This window comes from Thermobia domestica, chromosome 3 (genome assembly GCF_964235325.1).
Source record: "Thermobia domestica chromosome 3, izTheDome1.hap1.1, whole genome shotgun sequence".
NCBI lineage: Eukaryota > Metazoa > Arthropoda > Insecta > Zygentoma > Lepismatidae > Thermobia > Thermobia domestica.
Window position 1 is genome coordinate 128,690,643 of NC_137456.1, and position 17,157 is coordinate 128,707,799.

General features: G+C 31.8%; 1 protein-coding gene across 9 annotated transcripts in view; it reads right to left on the bottom strand.

Annotated features, from left to right (window-relative positions):
* The window catches only part of Prosap (SH3 and multiple ankyrin repeat domains prosap), a 474,641-nt gene that overhangs the window by 196,641 nt on the left and 260,843 nt on the right, over positions 1-17,157 (bottom strand). For 6 of the 9 annotated variants that reach the window (XM_081751681.1, XM_081751683.1, XM_081751682.1 and 3 more), the window contains one exon: positions 4,004-4,021. The exons of the other annotated variants lie outside the window; for them this stretch is intronic. In XM_081751681.1, the coding sequence (XP_081607807.1) occupies positions 4,004-4,021 (18 nt within the window). The remainder of the gene's footprint in view (positions 1-4,003; positions 4,022-17,157) is intronic. 9 annotated transcript variants of the gene reach the window in all.

Consider the following 17,157-nt stretch of genomic DNA (forward strand, 5'->3'; position numbering starts at 1 on the left):
CAAATAAGCAGCATACCAACCTAATTACTAAAACAAGTCGTCTTCATTGTCAGAATGTTCTGATTCTCTTTCTACATTATCACAAGTTTGTCCCAGACACTGTTCACAAAATGATGTACAAAACAGACCATACTTCTTGCAAGAACACTTCATGCTTATACAATTTCCATGACAATTACAATGAATGATTTCCATCATATTCTCAGGAGCAGGTTTTCTGTCCATCATCACTGGAAAATACATTCCCTTATGTAGTCGCCATCCCCAATCTTCTGGTCGCATTTGAGAGGATAGACTCTTCCTTTCCATGATTTGGTAGCACACGCAGAGAATGATATTTAAGTGCATCAGGAGTAGGGGGAAGGTTTTCTGGTCGTACAAAATCTGTTGCTGTTCTGATTTTGCTAGAAAACATTCTTATTCTTAAAGCAACAAGATATTCATCTTCCTTGCATTCGTACAGCCTTGTTGTTGCCTGTTCTCCAGCACGAATAATTTCTTCTTTAAAGGCATTTTTAGAATTAAAAATAGAGATGGATTTCTGAAAGGCCTCATCGGAAATAGCTAGTTGTAATGCCACATGTTTTCCTTTTCCAAAAAATCGTGATGTTGTATCACAACCAAGAAGTACATGGATACATAGAAGATTGTTACAGAGTTCGCCAAGGTCTGTTTTCGTAGATTTAATGTCCCAAAGCTCCCAAAGCCTAGTTTCTGTTTTATAAAACAAAGCATTCGTGTTTGACGGTGATAGACTTAGGAGAAGAATGAGCAGATCAGTATAATTTCCAAGAATACAAGTATCTTGGTTTCGTGATTCTTGAATAGCTGTGTTGACTATCAGTGTGTCAGCATCCCTGTCTGAATACAAAACTTGAAATCCAACAGCAGAAAGCTCCAAACCCAATTTTCGAATTAGTCTCTCCCTTTTCATAGAAAGTTTCATTTCTGGAGAAAGGAGCACTTCAGGAGCGCTCAAACCTCTAGTTCTCCTTAGGTGTGTGCAATCCTTTATCGATGGACCACTAATGTAACCATCGAAAATAACTGAAGGGTCACTGAAGTATGTCTTCATGTAAGAAACGTAGGACTCAAATACTGTTTTGAATGTATGATTCACTATCCAATTGACCTGGTGGAGCAATCACCCACCGTCAATCACATATTTACAAGACGTTGGTGTATTTGAAGGTGAACTTGTCATTTTCCATAAAGCATTAGCCAGTGCTGATTTGTTTGCTGGTCGTAGATTCTCATAATCTTCAAATAAAGTTCTTGGAACAGAACAAAGCTCATAGGAGAAAACGTCTTCTAGATTCATGTTTCCTCTCATAGAACAATTGCTAATCTTTGGAAAAGCTTGTTATGTTCCATACTGATTGATCCAGTAATCGTATGTATGGATTTCTTGTCTGCCATTGTAATGGCTTTATCCTTCTTCCAAAATATGAATGAATGACGAATTTTCCTTCATTTTCAGTAAAATATTTTGTCCAACACATTTTGCTTATCAACAATGACACGATCTTGGGCAGTTAAACCGTTCGTAATATTAATAAGTTCCTCTTCAGTTCGGAACGGCTGACATAATGTTAAGAAATCAAGTTTTTTTTTTTTTTTTTTTTTTTTTTTTTTTTTTTTTTTTTAGTATCAGCTGCATCCCTACTCATCCTCTTCAATGAAATATCTCTATGCTGGTTGGTGTGCTGCTTATTTGCCATTTACTAAATATACATATCCGCAGAAAACTATGTCAGTATGGTGTGTTGATGCAAGGACTATGGACAGTTTTGTACATCAATTTGTGACCAGTTTCTGGTTAAATATTTTGATAATGTGAGACAAAACTGAAGTTTTTGAAAATGAAAATTATTAGTTTTAGTTATTAATGTAGTTTTTATGTATTGAATATGCATATAAGGTATGAACATACACGTATGCGGTGCAAAGTAGATATAGTTTGTACATTGAATGTGGGCATTATGTGAGAGAAACTTGTGCAATTTTGTAAAGAAATTCTAGAATTTTATGAAGATGATCATTCATTTTAATGATTAGATAGCTACACTGTTTTAATTGTTATCCATTATATATACACATACATGAAAACAATAGAGACATGAAGTATTCATGCCAGAAACGTGATCTATTACTAATATAAATTAGTGACAATTGCCTGGAAGAAACTTATGATAATGTGGAAAACGGTGTAAACTTTGTAAAGATGAGGACAATTTTTTCAGTGAAGAGGTTGCTACACTGTTTTAATTCTTGCCTTTCAAATAGATATGTAGCGTTAACCATAACAAGGACTGAAGAAATATCGTAATTTTGAGCATTTTTTCACATCTTCTTTCATTTCAATGATGGATTATCACGATCTGTAGTGACATCTGAACGAAATCTCAGAAGTCATATTTCAACGAAATTTCGGAGGACTTTCCCCAAGGAGGTGAGTAGAAGATTTTTAATATGTAGCTAAATACACCTTGTTAGACATCCTGGTTTAAAAATTATTTGTGTTGCAATTATTTACTGGTCAATCCGTATACTGCGTCTACTTAGCTTCTAGCAGGAACCTGAGAAAAAAGTCATATTATCGAAAATCGCACACCCAGTTCCACATAAATTCGACTAGCTCCGTTACTTTGTAAGATAAACGAACATAAGTACCCTCGTTGGAAAGCCAAGATCATGAGCTTTTACGTTTATTTCAAGAAATTTCTGCATATCTCTGTTAGTTTCTGAATTATCTGCCAATAAACATTATTGCCAATTTAAAAAGAAACTATATTTTTAATAATCGCCGCCATTTTTCAATATGGCGGTGGTACATAGAGGCATGCAAACTTGCATCCCTTAAGGTATGCTATTATCTTGAAAATGGCACAGGAACGAAGTTTTCAGCTTAAATCTGTGAGTAGATATTGTCATTTAAGTTTGAGTCGATGTCTCGGTGTGGCCGCCATATTGAATCCAAGATGGCGGACTTTCCCCAAGCATTACGAAAGCGGATTTTGAATATATTATTAGCAACGCTATTTGGAAGTGATAGACGAAGAAACCATTTGTGTTGCAATTATTTCCGGGTCAAACCGTATATTGCCTCTACTATACCTTTAATGCTGTCAAATTTAGTTATATTAAGCAATATGAAACAATGAATAATAGTCTACTAGTTATTAAGTTTTCCAGTTACACAATTTGTTCTTTTAATTTGTGCACGAAAGAACAACACACAAAGAAACGTGGTATTCTTCATCGTCTTTGTGATGCCATAAAAGATGAAACCCAAGTACGAAAAAGTATGTCACCATAACAAGGCACCAGCATCTGTATTTAACACTAATACGCTAAATGTTCCTTTTTACAGAAAAAAATTTGTTTGTATACACTAAAAATATGTTGTATACACTGGAAAACATTCTACAATACAATTCTTTTGCACATACTTAAGGTTTCGGTGTTGAAAGCGGACAATACGAGCTTGCAATTGCAGTAGTGCCAAAGGCAATAATGACTTATCTGTATTGTTAATTACTACCACGCCGCGAAGTTTAAAAAAACAAATAACTCTGGAAATAGTCCGATTGATACATTACATTGCCAAAGAGACTGTAAACAATGAGGAACTGACTGTTTTCAAATAGCCTCTAATCCAAACGGCTATTGCTTCTGCAAGACAAAAGAAAACGCGTACAAAATGCTGCAATAAAATGTAAAATAAACAGAGCTGCAATAAAGAATGACATAATTAAATATATTTTCACCACATTGTTACAAATTAATCATGCATACATACATACATGTATATTTTTTTATATAAAAATACAAAAAATATGTATTTTATCCATATAGAAAGGCAAATGATGTATTGTAAAAGCGAAATACAGTATTAAGGGTAAAAAAAAGAAGAATATACAGTATATAATAAAAGAGATAAGCGTAATATATATATTATAGCGTGCATGAATAACTCAAACAATGAAGCCGCGATACATACCCTGTACCAAGTAGCCACCTGTGATGTGTGTGCACCAAAGGAGAGCGAAAAAAGGGAAAAAGAAACCAATTAGAAAAAAACATTTGTTTTTGGTACAAAATTATTAGTTTTTTTTAACTGCAACACAACACAAATTTGCATAGCTCAGCTCTATAGGCGAACATAATAAATATCAGCGAAGGGTATTTTTTCTGTTACATTGTTAGAAAAAAAAAACAGAAAACAAACAGTGAAAAGCCACTAATGAATGGGTTTGTGCACGTAAGTGCATTACACAAAACTAACCGGCTAGCAGTGGGAAAATGTTAATTTAAAAGGATAGGGTTCAGTGGTTCTGCTCTTATGGAACAAGATATTGCAGTAGTAGATCCCCAATTCTTTCTTTACAATTATTATTAACAATAAAGAAGGAAGAAAAACAATGATATCGACACTCGGAGTAATGATTTATTACTTAACCCCATGTTAGGAAGTTATTGTGAAGATATGAGAAGTAGCTAGTAATATTGTGCTAAACAGGTGCTATGGATATTATGCACATGCTTATTGTTGCTATTGGGATGTTAGTTGATTTAATGTGATTAGTGTTGTCCACGAGACGAGATTTAGAGTTGTCTGTCTGTCTGTCTGTCTCTCTCTCTCTCTCTCTTCAACCTCATCTCGTATGTCGCGAAAATTCTGCCTATCTCGTCTTGTGGACAATACTAAAGTAACTTATATTAAGTTTATAGCTACAAAAATGACTAAACCTCAATAAGACAAGTGGATTCCTACGGTACAAAGAGCTAGAAGAAAATTCGATTAAAATCCACTACGCCACATTCCGAAAGGTAAAGTACGATTTGCATTAGAATAATATAACAGGGAACATTATAGGGTTAAGATAAACATTTTTAGTATATTATTTCAAAAGTAAGATTTAAAAATACTGTAGATTTTTAACTAAAATTGCAACGAATTGCTATCATATGAGCTGTTCAATTAACAATTCTCTGAAACATATTCCCCACACAACACAGTAGGTAAAGCTGGATATACTATTTCAGACATTTTTTCAGAGCTTTTTGTGCATTGTTTAAATATCAATACAAATAATTGAACTGTTCGTTTCATTATTCTTAATCATAATTTAATCCATTTCTTTTTTTTTAAAAAATCAAAATCTTGAGCTCCTTGAAGGGAAAATCCCGCATGATATTAAGTAATTATGGACCAGCAAGTTTCGTACATTTATTTGTATTCCTATATTAATAATATGGAGGATAAAAAAAAACGGAAGTATCAGTTTTACTTCTGAAAATTATTTGAATATTGTTCAAGCAAATGAGAAAGTAAGTTTCACAGCATGTACCTTATCTCAAACAATTGAAACTGTTTCTTATGAATATGCCATTATTTCTTGGTCATGAATTGGATTCAGAGCTTAACTTATGCCATGAGCTACGGTGCTAGAAATCATCATAAGAATCAAACTTTTTTCTCTCTCTTTTCTACTACAAACTTGGAAAACAATAAAAGAAGCTGCAGATTTGTTCAAAGTTTACAACGTAGTTGCTTCAAATAATTAAGAAACAAGTATATTAATATTTAACAAGTTAATGATACAAAGGAATACAATTACATTTTTTAATACACTTACTATATTTGTATTTTAAAATAACATTGTAAACATATAAAACAGTTTTCAATATGTTAATGAGTGGCTCTACTCAAACAAACACTGAACATTTATATGGAAAACCTAAATGTTTCGCGCTTTCCTTCCCTTGCGGAAGCTTAAACACCATAATTCAAATAGCACTTTAAAGGTAAGAAGTATGTAATTTTGTTACAATTTTTGAACGAAAACTAAAAGTTAAAATACTTCAAAATTTGATGCCAATTTCGAAACTACATGACAGTAGAATCAAACTGAAGATTTGTGATGTTTTGAAATTTCCTTCTTCAGACTGTAAAACTAATTTTTTACTTTGTTAGTATATACATTCGAATAACTAACAAAGCAAACTTAAAACTTGCGAAATTAGTTGAATATTTAGTCTACAGTTTTAAACACACACACACACAATATAAGTTAGTAAGGGCGGGATGCAGAGACAAAGCTTAAAATCACTGAACAGTGATAAGCGTTAAGTGCTTGTGCTAAGAAGCTCTTTATTATCAACCTAATAGCTGTGCAAATGCGCAATGAAACAAAATTGATGGCATCATAAAACGAAAGGATGTAATATTTTACTTGTATGGGTTGGTTACATTTCCCATGTCAAAGGTCAGTGTGGTACAGATTGAATAACTCACAGCAGGAAAACCTTGTAAATTGGATATCCGTAGTCAATATCGTAATAGAATTTTTGCATAATATAGTTCCAAGAGCGAGTTTCGTATCCCGTACAAGTCAGTGACAAAATATTACGCTCCTATTCGAAAACAATGTAGGACTTTTTACCACCCCTTTTTAATCTCACAAAAACAGTTCTAATATTAACGTAATGTGAATAAGACTACAAAACAACGGATGCATCCTGTAAATGCCATTTTGACAATATTTACTAACTGCTTCTGCTTTATTATCATGAAAGAGCAGACTCCTAGGCGAGGTGGTCTAGGAATAATTTACACATTAAGACTTTTTTCTTTCCAATGACCTGTATTCTTCGAGAAATTTCAGACAAGTAAACTAAGATTACACACTACACTTAAAAGATCTACGAGAATCTACAATTGTTATTTCGTAACAGGATAGAAGGGAAGGATTCTTACAATCCCGATACACATGAAAATGAAAGGTAATAGATTGTCTTAGGTAGTGACACAAACATTTTTTTTTTTAATATAAACTTCCTGAACACTCGCATAACTCTCAGTACCACTCTACCTGTGTTCTCATATTAAAACTAGCAGCAAGCACGGGTATTCATGCATTCTTAATATCCTTGAAGACTTTCCATCAAGCCTAAATAAGAGTAGCAAGGCGCGTGTTTCAAGTTGGTTTGATTATGAACTGAACATCCACCTTTGTATAAGAAATTGTAAAGTGTTACCATCATTCTCCTGCAGGATTTTTTTTTTTTTTTAAAGCAAACTTTGGTTTTATTCTTTGACTTTTTAAACTCTTGCATGCAACCTTATATATCAAAATAGCCAAATTTTGGCGAGCGCTATTAGAAAACTTTCAGCAATTGAACATAAATTTTTCATACATACTTCCATCTGCAAGCAATAATTTCAAAACGCCACAAATAGTTTAACTCTTGTATCATTTTCCCCTTTGGACATTGTAATAAAAGAAATATTCTTCATATATCTTGCGACGAAACTGTTCTAAAGATAGACTTTAATTTTTAATCTAAACGAAGGGCATTAGCATGTTTGTGTCGTGTAAGACAAGAGTCGCTGATTTGTTAGACGAAATAAGAATGGAGAAATTGTATATGGCATCTGAAAACAATAAATATTCATGGTAATTAAAAAATGTGTCAAAATGAACATCTGCTGTATTGTTCTTGATGATTATACTTATGCAGTAAATAGTGTTTAATTTTGATTAATTTCGCATCCATATCTTTCAGTTACACATTTTCATGTATTATATATCCAGACCAATCATTAAATCAAAACTGTTCACGTAGCAAAGCGTGTAAAAAAAATAATAATTTGATGCACATTGTGTTTACTGTGTAAACCTTGATTAAAATATAACTAGCTTATTATAAAAACTTCATCTTACAGCTTTTTATCATGAGAAGGACAAAGCATCTTATATGTAAAAATGTACGTCAAAGTTGCCGAAAGTTATAGGCCCAATTAATTACATATTTATGTTATGGATCACTTTATCCTAATTACTACAAAGGGGTTTAGAAAGATTTTAATACATATTCTTTGAAAACACTAGAATAAATATACGAAAATTTGCCTTACTAGATAATATAGCTAATAATTCCCTATCCCTCCCAAGTTGTTTAATAGTTTAAAGTATTTGTCTGCTAAATTTAGACAAAATGGCGACCACTTATTTGATCTTTGTTCGTTCCATCCATACATACAAACACAGACACACACATTAAAATACATATGGTAAATTTGTAAATACTGCAGATCCAGATTCCACAATGATAGCACCAAGTTAAACATACGTGGCTTACAAACATTAAAATATTTGAATTTTAATGTTATTAATCTGTTACGCATACAAACAAAGTATACAAAGTAATTTTCAAAATTTTCTTCCCCATAACTATCGAAAAAAAATAAGTGTATATGAAGATTTTAGATATCTTGCAGTTGGCGATGCATAGAAAATAAAAATAGAATTTCATTGTTTGACGTGCAACATTAATTTTAAAATATTCAAAACAACAACCAAAAAGCATGGTTTTCTGCCGAAGTATAAGGTTATATAAGATGCATTGCGTTTGAAACCTCTCTCTTTTCTCATTGCGTGATAGAGTGTTGGAAGATGACTAACAGAAGGACTAAATGGAGTGAAGTGGGTATCACCGTCTTGTGAAAGATGTTTAAGAGAAAGAGAGAGATAGATGTTAAGCAACATAAGGACCCACTGACAGTCTCAAGTACTTAAGGAGAAAATACAAGAGCTTGAAGCTTCGCATTCGGAAAAAAAACGGGGACAAAATGAGAACTTCATTTTATCGCCTATGAACCGTCTGGTACATTCCTAACTAATCCTTTTCAGTTTAAAAGATACACATTGCATTTCAGATACGAGTTTTTATTTATTTTTTTTATATCATTTTAATGAATTTTAGTTTTCATTGTTTAGCTACAACTGGCAAACGTGCTTTAAAACTCGTCTATAATTTTATTTGTGACGCCAGCTTTCTTTCTTTATCCACTGTTATTTTGATTTCCACATTTATTTACAACCTTAGTCAATCAAAGTTAAGATTTAGGATTGAATTTCATCTATAACTCAGCAAATTCTGTTCATAGACTACAGTGTGCAACAAGTGCTATTTCATTTTTTTTTAACGATTATGCATATTGCAGAATTTCGATTTCATTTTTTATTCCAAGATAAAACTAAGAACACCTTTTCATTTATTTAAAATACTTCTTAGTATAGTTGTAAAAATACTAGGACAATTTAACAGTTCTCGATAGAGTTTTATTTTTATACAACGACTTATTTATAAAAGGTACAAGAAACTCAAAATTATTTGTTATTTAGGTAGAAGTTTCGTTGAAGAGGAAAAAAGCGTTTTTTTTACACAATTTGAAAATTGTTGCATCTATATGCCATGAAAAAATGATTACAAATAGCATAATATGTCTCATTCTGATGATACTCTATGAAGAAAATATGCTTATCATAGATAATAATAATTATAATTATTATGTAATAAAAATACTTATCATTTTGACATTTTTTGATAAAAAAAATTCTGATCCGTTGAAAGTACATTATTCAGTACATCACTTGTTCATGACAAACTTAAAATAAGCTACCATGAAAAGAATATTATTAATAGATTATTAGTGAGTGAAGTTTTGTTTTGCTAATTTTATATTACGTATGTAAGAGGAACAGAAATTAAAACTAATACCTTTCGCTCGGAGATTAAATACGATATTCTTATTGAAAGAGGGAAAGATCCATTTTCGTTCTTTAAAAAAATCTCTGCTATTGCACTCTGTTTGCCATTTGGAGTATTTTATTTACTTTCCAAGCATAAAAAATTGTCTTTTGTTGGGCTCTTTGGGCTATTTGTTGGGCTAATGACTCAAAGAATGTATCTTTCTTGAAGTAACTGATGTCTTCATGATCAGTTTTCACCCATTGTAATAAATACAACTTGTAAATGGAGATTTATATAAATTTACAGGTAATTCAAGACATCTAAACAAATATATAATATCGCTGGGAGTTGATTCGCGGACCACGTACCATAAATTTGAGCGTGCATTATATGGCACGGTACTGCCCTTCGTGAGCTTTAGCGCCACCAAGAACTTCAGTTTATACCAATAAATTATTTTTCCGGTGATTATTGCACTAAGTAGAGAAACGATCGTCATACGTTTATTAATCATACACAAAGTAAACATTTTCGAAGTTAAACAGCACGGAAATGCTTATTAATACTATAAACCAGTGATTCTTAACATTTTCGAGCCTAGCGCCCACTTGGGTGAATGAGATTGTCCTGAGCGCGTCCCCTCATCTTAACTCAATCTCCACTCATGCAAAAGGCTGAACCTAAAAGACTTGAATGAAAGTCTAGGAACCAGAAAAAAAACTTAAATTCTTAAAAATCAGTCTTCAAGAATATGCACACATATATGATCTACATCTATATAGTGAAAAGAATTTTTGATTCTTTAATTTGCCTTACATTATCTATTTGTTCCCCTTACATTTTTTCCAAACAATGCATTTTTTAACTATACGTAGCAATCCTCACTTTCCAAAACAACAATAATACCAATGTCTCATTATCAAAAAGTTAACCGCTTTTTCCATTCCTCACTCATTAAACCTTTAGCTGCTGATTAGAAAGTAATAATAATAATTATTATTTGTAAAAAATGATTAAACATTTCATAAATTGTAAAATGCATAATGGCTTTTCGTACAGTAATAAGAAAAAGTTACAACAGGTCGTGAAATCTCAAGTGTCCCCTAAATATTCTATTGTCCTTCAATCGCCCCGTTTTTGTTCCAGTGTTCCCCTTGGAAACAAGTACACGTCCTGGAGGAGCATTGACGCTCTCGTTAAGAACCACTGCTGTTAACTATAGTTAGTAAGGAATAGTTCCTATATTTATCCTAAACAGATAACATCTAAATGACTGGAAAGGATTATAGTGTTTGTAAGAAAATAATCAAGGGAAATACATTGATTTTATAAACATCATAGATTTGTTTTAGTTTAACGCACAATGATTATGGACTAAGGCTAACGGAAACTGTGATGATGATTCGGATGATAATGATGGAATGACAAAAGTGAGAAGAAACGGTAGAATCCCGAGAAAATCCACGCACGCGGTGTTTGTCTACTACAAAATCTACTTGGTAGGAGTCCGGATCGAACCAGCGACACAAGTGAGCGCTCTACCCTTGAGCCACTGCGGCCCTCATGTCATATAGATATCCAGCTTTATATGTGCCTGGTACTAAATTTGATCCCTGGTTGTGACTTCTACGTACCATGTCTAATGTAATACAGTGTTGAAATGAGATATTAATCTCCAATCACACACGTAAACAACATTTATTTAGTACGATCAATTTTTAACACAGACGCAAATTAATATCAAACAAATATACTCGATAGTTAATGTATCAAACAAATATACTCGAATAGAATGAAAAACACACAAGATTTTAAGTAACTTATAACATTACCTAGAACTAATAAAATAAAGTAAGTATATAAAGGACATATTAGTTTATTGTATATACAATCACGATAACATTAACATTTTTAATGTAGAGAGATTGAAAATGTAGTTTTGTTTGGTAACCTTCTCTTTCCGATTTTCACCTTGAAAAATATGTAACATCCGTTTCACAAAATGAAAGTAAAAATATAAAAACGATTGGGGAAGTTCAGGGGTAAATTAGGCGTTTCATTTTTAAAGGAAGTTAAAAAGAAAAAAACGAAAGCTATGAATTGCAAACTGTTATGGAAACACATATACTTCCTTTTTTATCTTTTTTTTCAATTTTAAGATAATAAAAGTATAGTAAGTTCAAGGTCGTAATCCGGAGAGATGTTGTGTTCAGCTACAGCAATAGCAATGACTTTCTGCCCGTCATTAACAAACAACAACAAAATGTAAACGCCTACCCGTTATTTCACGTGAGAGACAAATTCCGTTACAACTATAATCCTCATTGAACAAGATAATATTTTTTGAATTGTTTTATGGCCTTTGAAGAACACACAAATACTCACGACTTCCATCTTACACATGATTGAACAATAGAGTATATTAGGGACTTAGAGACAGCTACGACGCAATAACAAATCAAAGAGTACTTTCAACAGAAATATAAAAACAGTGTGATATTCAACCTATTTCTACGTTTATGATTACATTTTAGAATTTTTTACACAAGTATCCAACTATTTTCCTAGTACACAAAAACATGCATTTCACATACGAGAGAGCTACGCCTAAATATGCAATGTATAGCGTATGTATTGTAATGTTCTGGACATTAGTTACTTAAGCCTCTCCAGTTCACAAAATTTTGATCATTAGTCTGAAAGCAGGGAATTTAAAACAATAATATACTCTTAATTATGTCAATGAGAATGCATATAAACAACATTAGTACATATATATCATGTATGAAATTAAACTCATATTTCTCTCCATTAACTATTGTACAGATTTCTGGTGTCATTGATATATGTATATTTCTATCAAACGATATCTGTATATGAAACATTTACCATTGCAGATTAGGATTAAATATTCAAAACTTCAAACAGTTTAATCGGATTAAGAAACTCTATCTAGTTCAGAATTAGCCTGTAGTATTCCATACAGATAAAATTGATTCGATTTATGTCAGTCTCACACTTTTGATCATAAGTATGAACATACAAAGAAGGTATGAGTTCCATATTAATATACATTAATAATATATGTATGCATCTATATGGTTTAAAAAGCTTCAGATATTTCATTCTAGGGAAATATACTTTAGTTAATGATCTCTTTTACAGTAGAACTTCTATGGTATTGACTTGCGGTATCGTATGCAAATACGATATCACAAGTTCGGTACTTATGATGATTCCCTTCTTCCAAATTACTTCTTTATTTCTTAATGTTAACTGCAGCATGAATCTTAATCATGTCTAACCATCATTAATAATATCTTTACTGGTTTCATAAAAATCTCTACTAAACAATTTGTAAACTCCATAACGAATACACTATATGAAACCACAACTCCATTTCATTTAACACCTATACGGTGTTATGTTAAAGTCGCTGATACAATCCACTTCGACTACATATGTGATTTAATTGTATCAAATTATGATGTATTATCTTCTTATAGTAGATATGTTCCTAGTAAACACACTGTTCGCCGATCATTAAATTGTCTTATGAGTAAAGTTTGATCAATTGTTGTAGTGTTTAAATTGCATAAGATCATAGTAAAATCTAGCCGTCATTTTCAATGATAATTACAATTAAATTATTTACACACTTGATGATAAGTATTTATGATATTTTAGTTAAATATGTTACCAGTAGATAATATAAAAGTTGATAAAACATTCATCATTCTTAGATTCGTTTAAAATATGTTTTCAATTCTAGAACATTGTTCTTTCGTTTTATACAGGAAATTTCCTTTGCTTTTAAATAACTTGAAAAAAATGAAATGAAATCTAAGTTTTAAGTCCCACGGTTATGCCGGTTAGGCTAAAGGAGACGATGATGATGAGAAATGAATGAAATAGCGGAATAAAGAAAGTGAAAGGAAACGGGAAAACCCCGAGAAAACCCATGCACATGGTGTTTTCCACCACAAAGCTCACTTAGCACGAGCTAAAACCGAACCAAGGACCCCATGCGTCAGAGGTGAACGCTCTACCACCGCGACATCTTTAAATGACTTGTAAGATAGTGTTTAGTGTCTTTATATCCAACATGATCTATGATATGATGAATTATGGAAGAATTAGATGAATAAATAATAAAAAAAACTATAAAATACGAAAAATCATACTGATTACACTAAATACAAAATAACATTCATGCTATCTTGAAGTCTCGAACTTCAAACACAACCCTCAACAACAGTACAACGTTAGTTCTTTTTCTTAAACTAGGAAAATGCTCATATCCCAAACACTTTTTACTTTATACAAGACACTATAATAATTAATAATTTAGAGCTGTATATAAGAATGCATGTTGATGTGGATACGAACAAAATATGCATTTCTATAAAAGCTCCAAATCTTCTTGTGAGTAAATCGACTTGTCTACATTTCTAAAAGAAAAAGGTATTAAATATCTGAGCCACTTTCTTGTTTTTGTTTTTCAGACCATTAATTTTGTTTGTTTATCGAAGTTTAGCGTCCGTTTTCAGTCCGACGCTATATGAGACATGGATTACAGTTTAAGGTGGACTCCGAATCACAGTAATGCGTTCAAAGTTTTCAGTGTTTTTATTTACCGAGAATCGAACCCTGTACCACGTACACCAAAGAAACGCGTGATAGTCACTACACCAACGGGAAAGACAGAAAGTGATCTATTTTCTTTCCAAGGAACGAGAATTTTAACAGATTGGTTTTACTGATCTCTTCAAATATGTTAAAATATCTTACTTTGTGAAAATTTAATTTTGTTATATATTTTGAACATTTGTAAATTAAATCTATGTTATATATTTTTAATAATTATAATTATAAGGTTTACCTAACATTGTTAGAGTCATAAAGTGTAAGAGACTAATTGGAAAAAGCCATTAGGAAGACCTAGGGGGCAGAGGGATGGATAATATTAAGATGGATCTCGCACGAATAGGTATACAAAATAGAAACTGGATCCAACTGGCTAAGGATAAAAGTCAGTTGAGAGCTTTTTTGAATGTGGCATTGAACCTTTGTGTTCAATAGGTTATAGAATGAGTTAAATTTTAACATTCCATTTATATATCTTTTTTCTTTTAAGAAAGGGACTTTTAAATGGATTTAAACAAGAAAACAGTAAAATAAAATCATTAAATTTCACATTTGTTTCCAAGAAAAGAAAATAATACTTCCTCGTATAAATCAATGAACTGAAAATCAAAGATGACACAAGTAGAAGCAAATTTTAAGGTTCAAATACTAGTGGTTTCGCTATTAGATCGACTGTATATCAAGAAAAAAATATAACTGTAAAATATATATAAACGTATCTATATTTTGAACCCAGTTGAAAAGTGTAATGAACACAGTATATTTCATCCTCAAGCATTTTGTACTTTAAGACAATAAATAAATAAAAAATAAACATTTTCGCTATAAAATGAAATTAAGAGAAAGACACAAATATACATTTAAAAAAATCGTTGCGTGTGTGAACGTGTCAGTCTTGTAAGTTTCCATTCACAAAATGTGACCAACCTTCTCCATCATCATTTTGCTTTTTCTTTCTCTCTTCCTTTCAAATGAATTTTAACAGAAAAGGTAAACTTACTGAATATATTGCATGTTGTTTTATTTCAATGACACGATGTATATTCAAGGATAAAAGAAAATTAAAACGGCTTTTTTTTCCTAAATGACGCAACGTTGTTGATGTCTTGAACAACCAGTTATTCAACTTGATAACCACGAACGGGACATTTTGATAACAACCAGGACATTTTGTCAATCAAATATATTTCCCCCCACGTTAAATAAGTAAATAAGCTAAACATGAAGAGAGGGGGGGAATGTTACATTGCAATGAAGTTGTCAATAATAGAGACAGAAAGAGAATAACCGAACAACTTAGTAAAATTACATGATATTAAAAACGGTTCTTATTTATTTTTTCGAAATAATACCAAAAAAATGAAGATACGAACAACTTTCTTAGTATTTACAATAGATTACAATCTAAAATTAACATTTTTTTAAACATAATTGTCGATCTTGATTAATACATTTGTTAAGTTAACTACAATGTCATATCCTTTGATGAATTCAGCTCAATAAAGGGAAATTCCTAGAAAACTTCATGTTTTAAATTAATTCTCGACAGGCATGAATTGATCATAATGCCACCATGTTGTTTACCTAAAGTACTTCAAAATTTATCATACATTATAACAAGAATTTTAGGAAAACTAAAAATGAATCAAAAGATTGCGATCTTGGCCAATAATTAGTTTTTGGATTAGGGGCCACAAAATTTTTGAACAACCCCTAAATCGAGTTTTCGTAATTTCTACGGAATAATCACCCATACTGAGTTAAATGATAGTTTGGGTTTGGCTAGACTATATGTAGTTCTTCAGATATAAGGCCTACAAGACAATTTTCGTTGAAATATATTGGATCTTTTGCGCCAATTGGTTCAGGGGCCACAAAATTTCTGAACGGCCCCTAAATCGAGTTTTTGTATTTTCTACGGAATAAGCACATCATACTGAGTTAAGTGATAGTTTGGGTTTGGCTACACTATATGTAATTCTCCAGATGTAAGGCCTACAAGAAAAGTTTTGATTAAAATATATTGGATCTTTTGATTCAAAAAGTCAAAGTAATTATTGTTTATGCTTTAAATACATATACTGGAAGTGAATTCAATACCAATAACTAACAAAACGCGGTCCTTTTCCATTACATTATTGGCAAGCTATTTCATTTCTTTTTTAAATTACTCTACCACAAAATATAAAGTTGTATCTAAAAACTTTATTGGACTCGGTTGAGAACTGTATTACCGTTCGTTAAAAAAAAAGAAAAAAAAGTGTGTTCCCTTTTAAAGAAGCTATGAAAGGAATACTTCTTTTTCTTCTAAACGGAAAAACAACGACCAAGTTCATTAACTTTCCAATAGTTATTTATGAATAAACAGTTCACAGATAGCCTTGAGATTATGTTGAGTTGCTTGATGACTTTTAAAGGCTGACTTCGTCTGCATACAATTTTGTATGAGGACTATAAAAGCTAGCGATCAGCACAATGGCCAAGTGGTAAGGGAGAAGAAAATATGATTGATTTTAGAAGTTTTCGATTGATAATTCGCTTGAAAACATTTTATATTGTAGTGTAACATTATATATACTTGATATGAGTTTTCCAGCGTGTGTCAAAGCGGGGATATCATTCGCACTAACCTAATATAGTCTATACAATACTTAAAACATGTAGACTGAATATAAAATCCGTGCTAAGTGCTAAAAATGGAAAAGTTCGGTTTAACGTAAAAATGTGGCCTGTGTAATTAAAACTACTCAGTGTAAAATTGGCTCTCTAGTATTCACTGTGGAAGTAGTTCAAATAATCCCCTGAAGAATGTGCATGCCTATATGTTCCATCAGTTCTGAAGTAAATCTGGGCTGTTTGCTCGATATTTTCGTTTTGGCACTTAGCACGGATTGTATATTTTGTCTACGGGTTGGTGCGAATGAAATGTCCACTTCGACATCTGGTGGGAAACTCATATCACGTTAC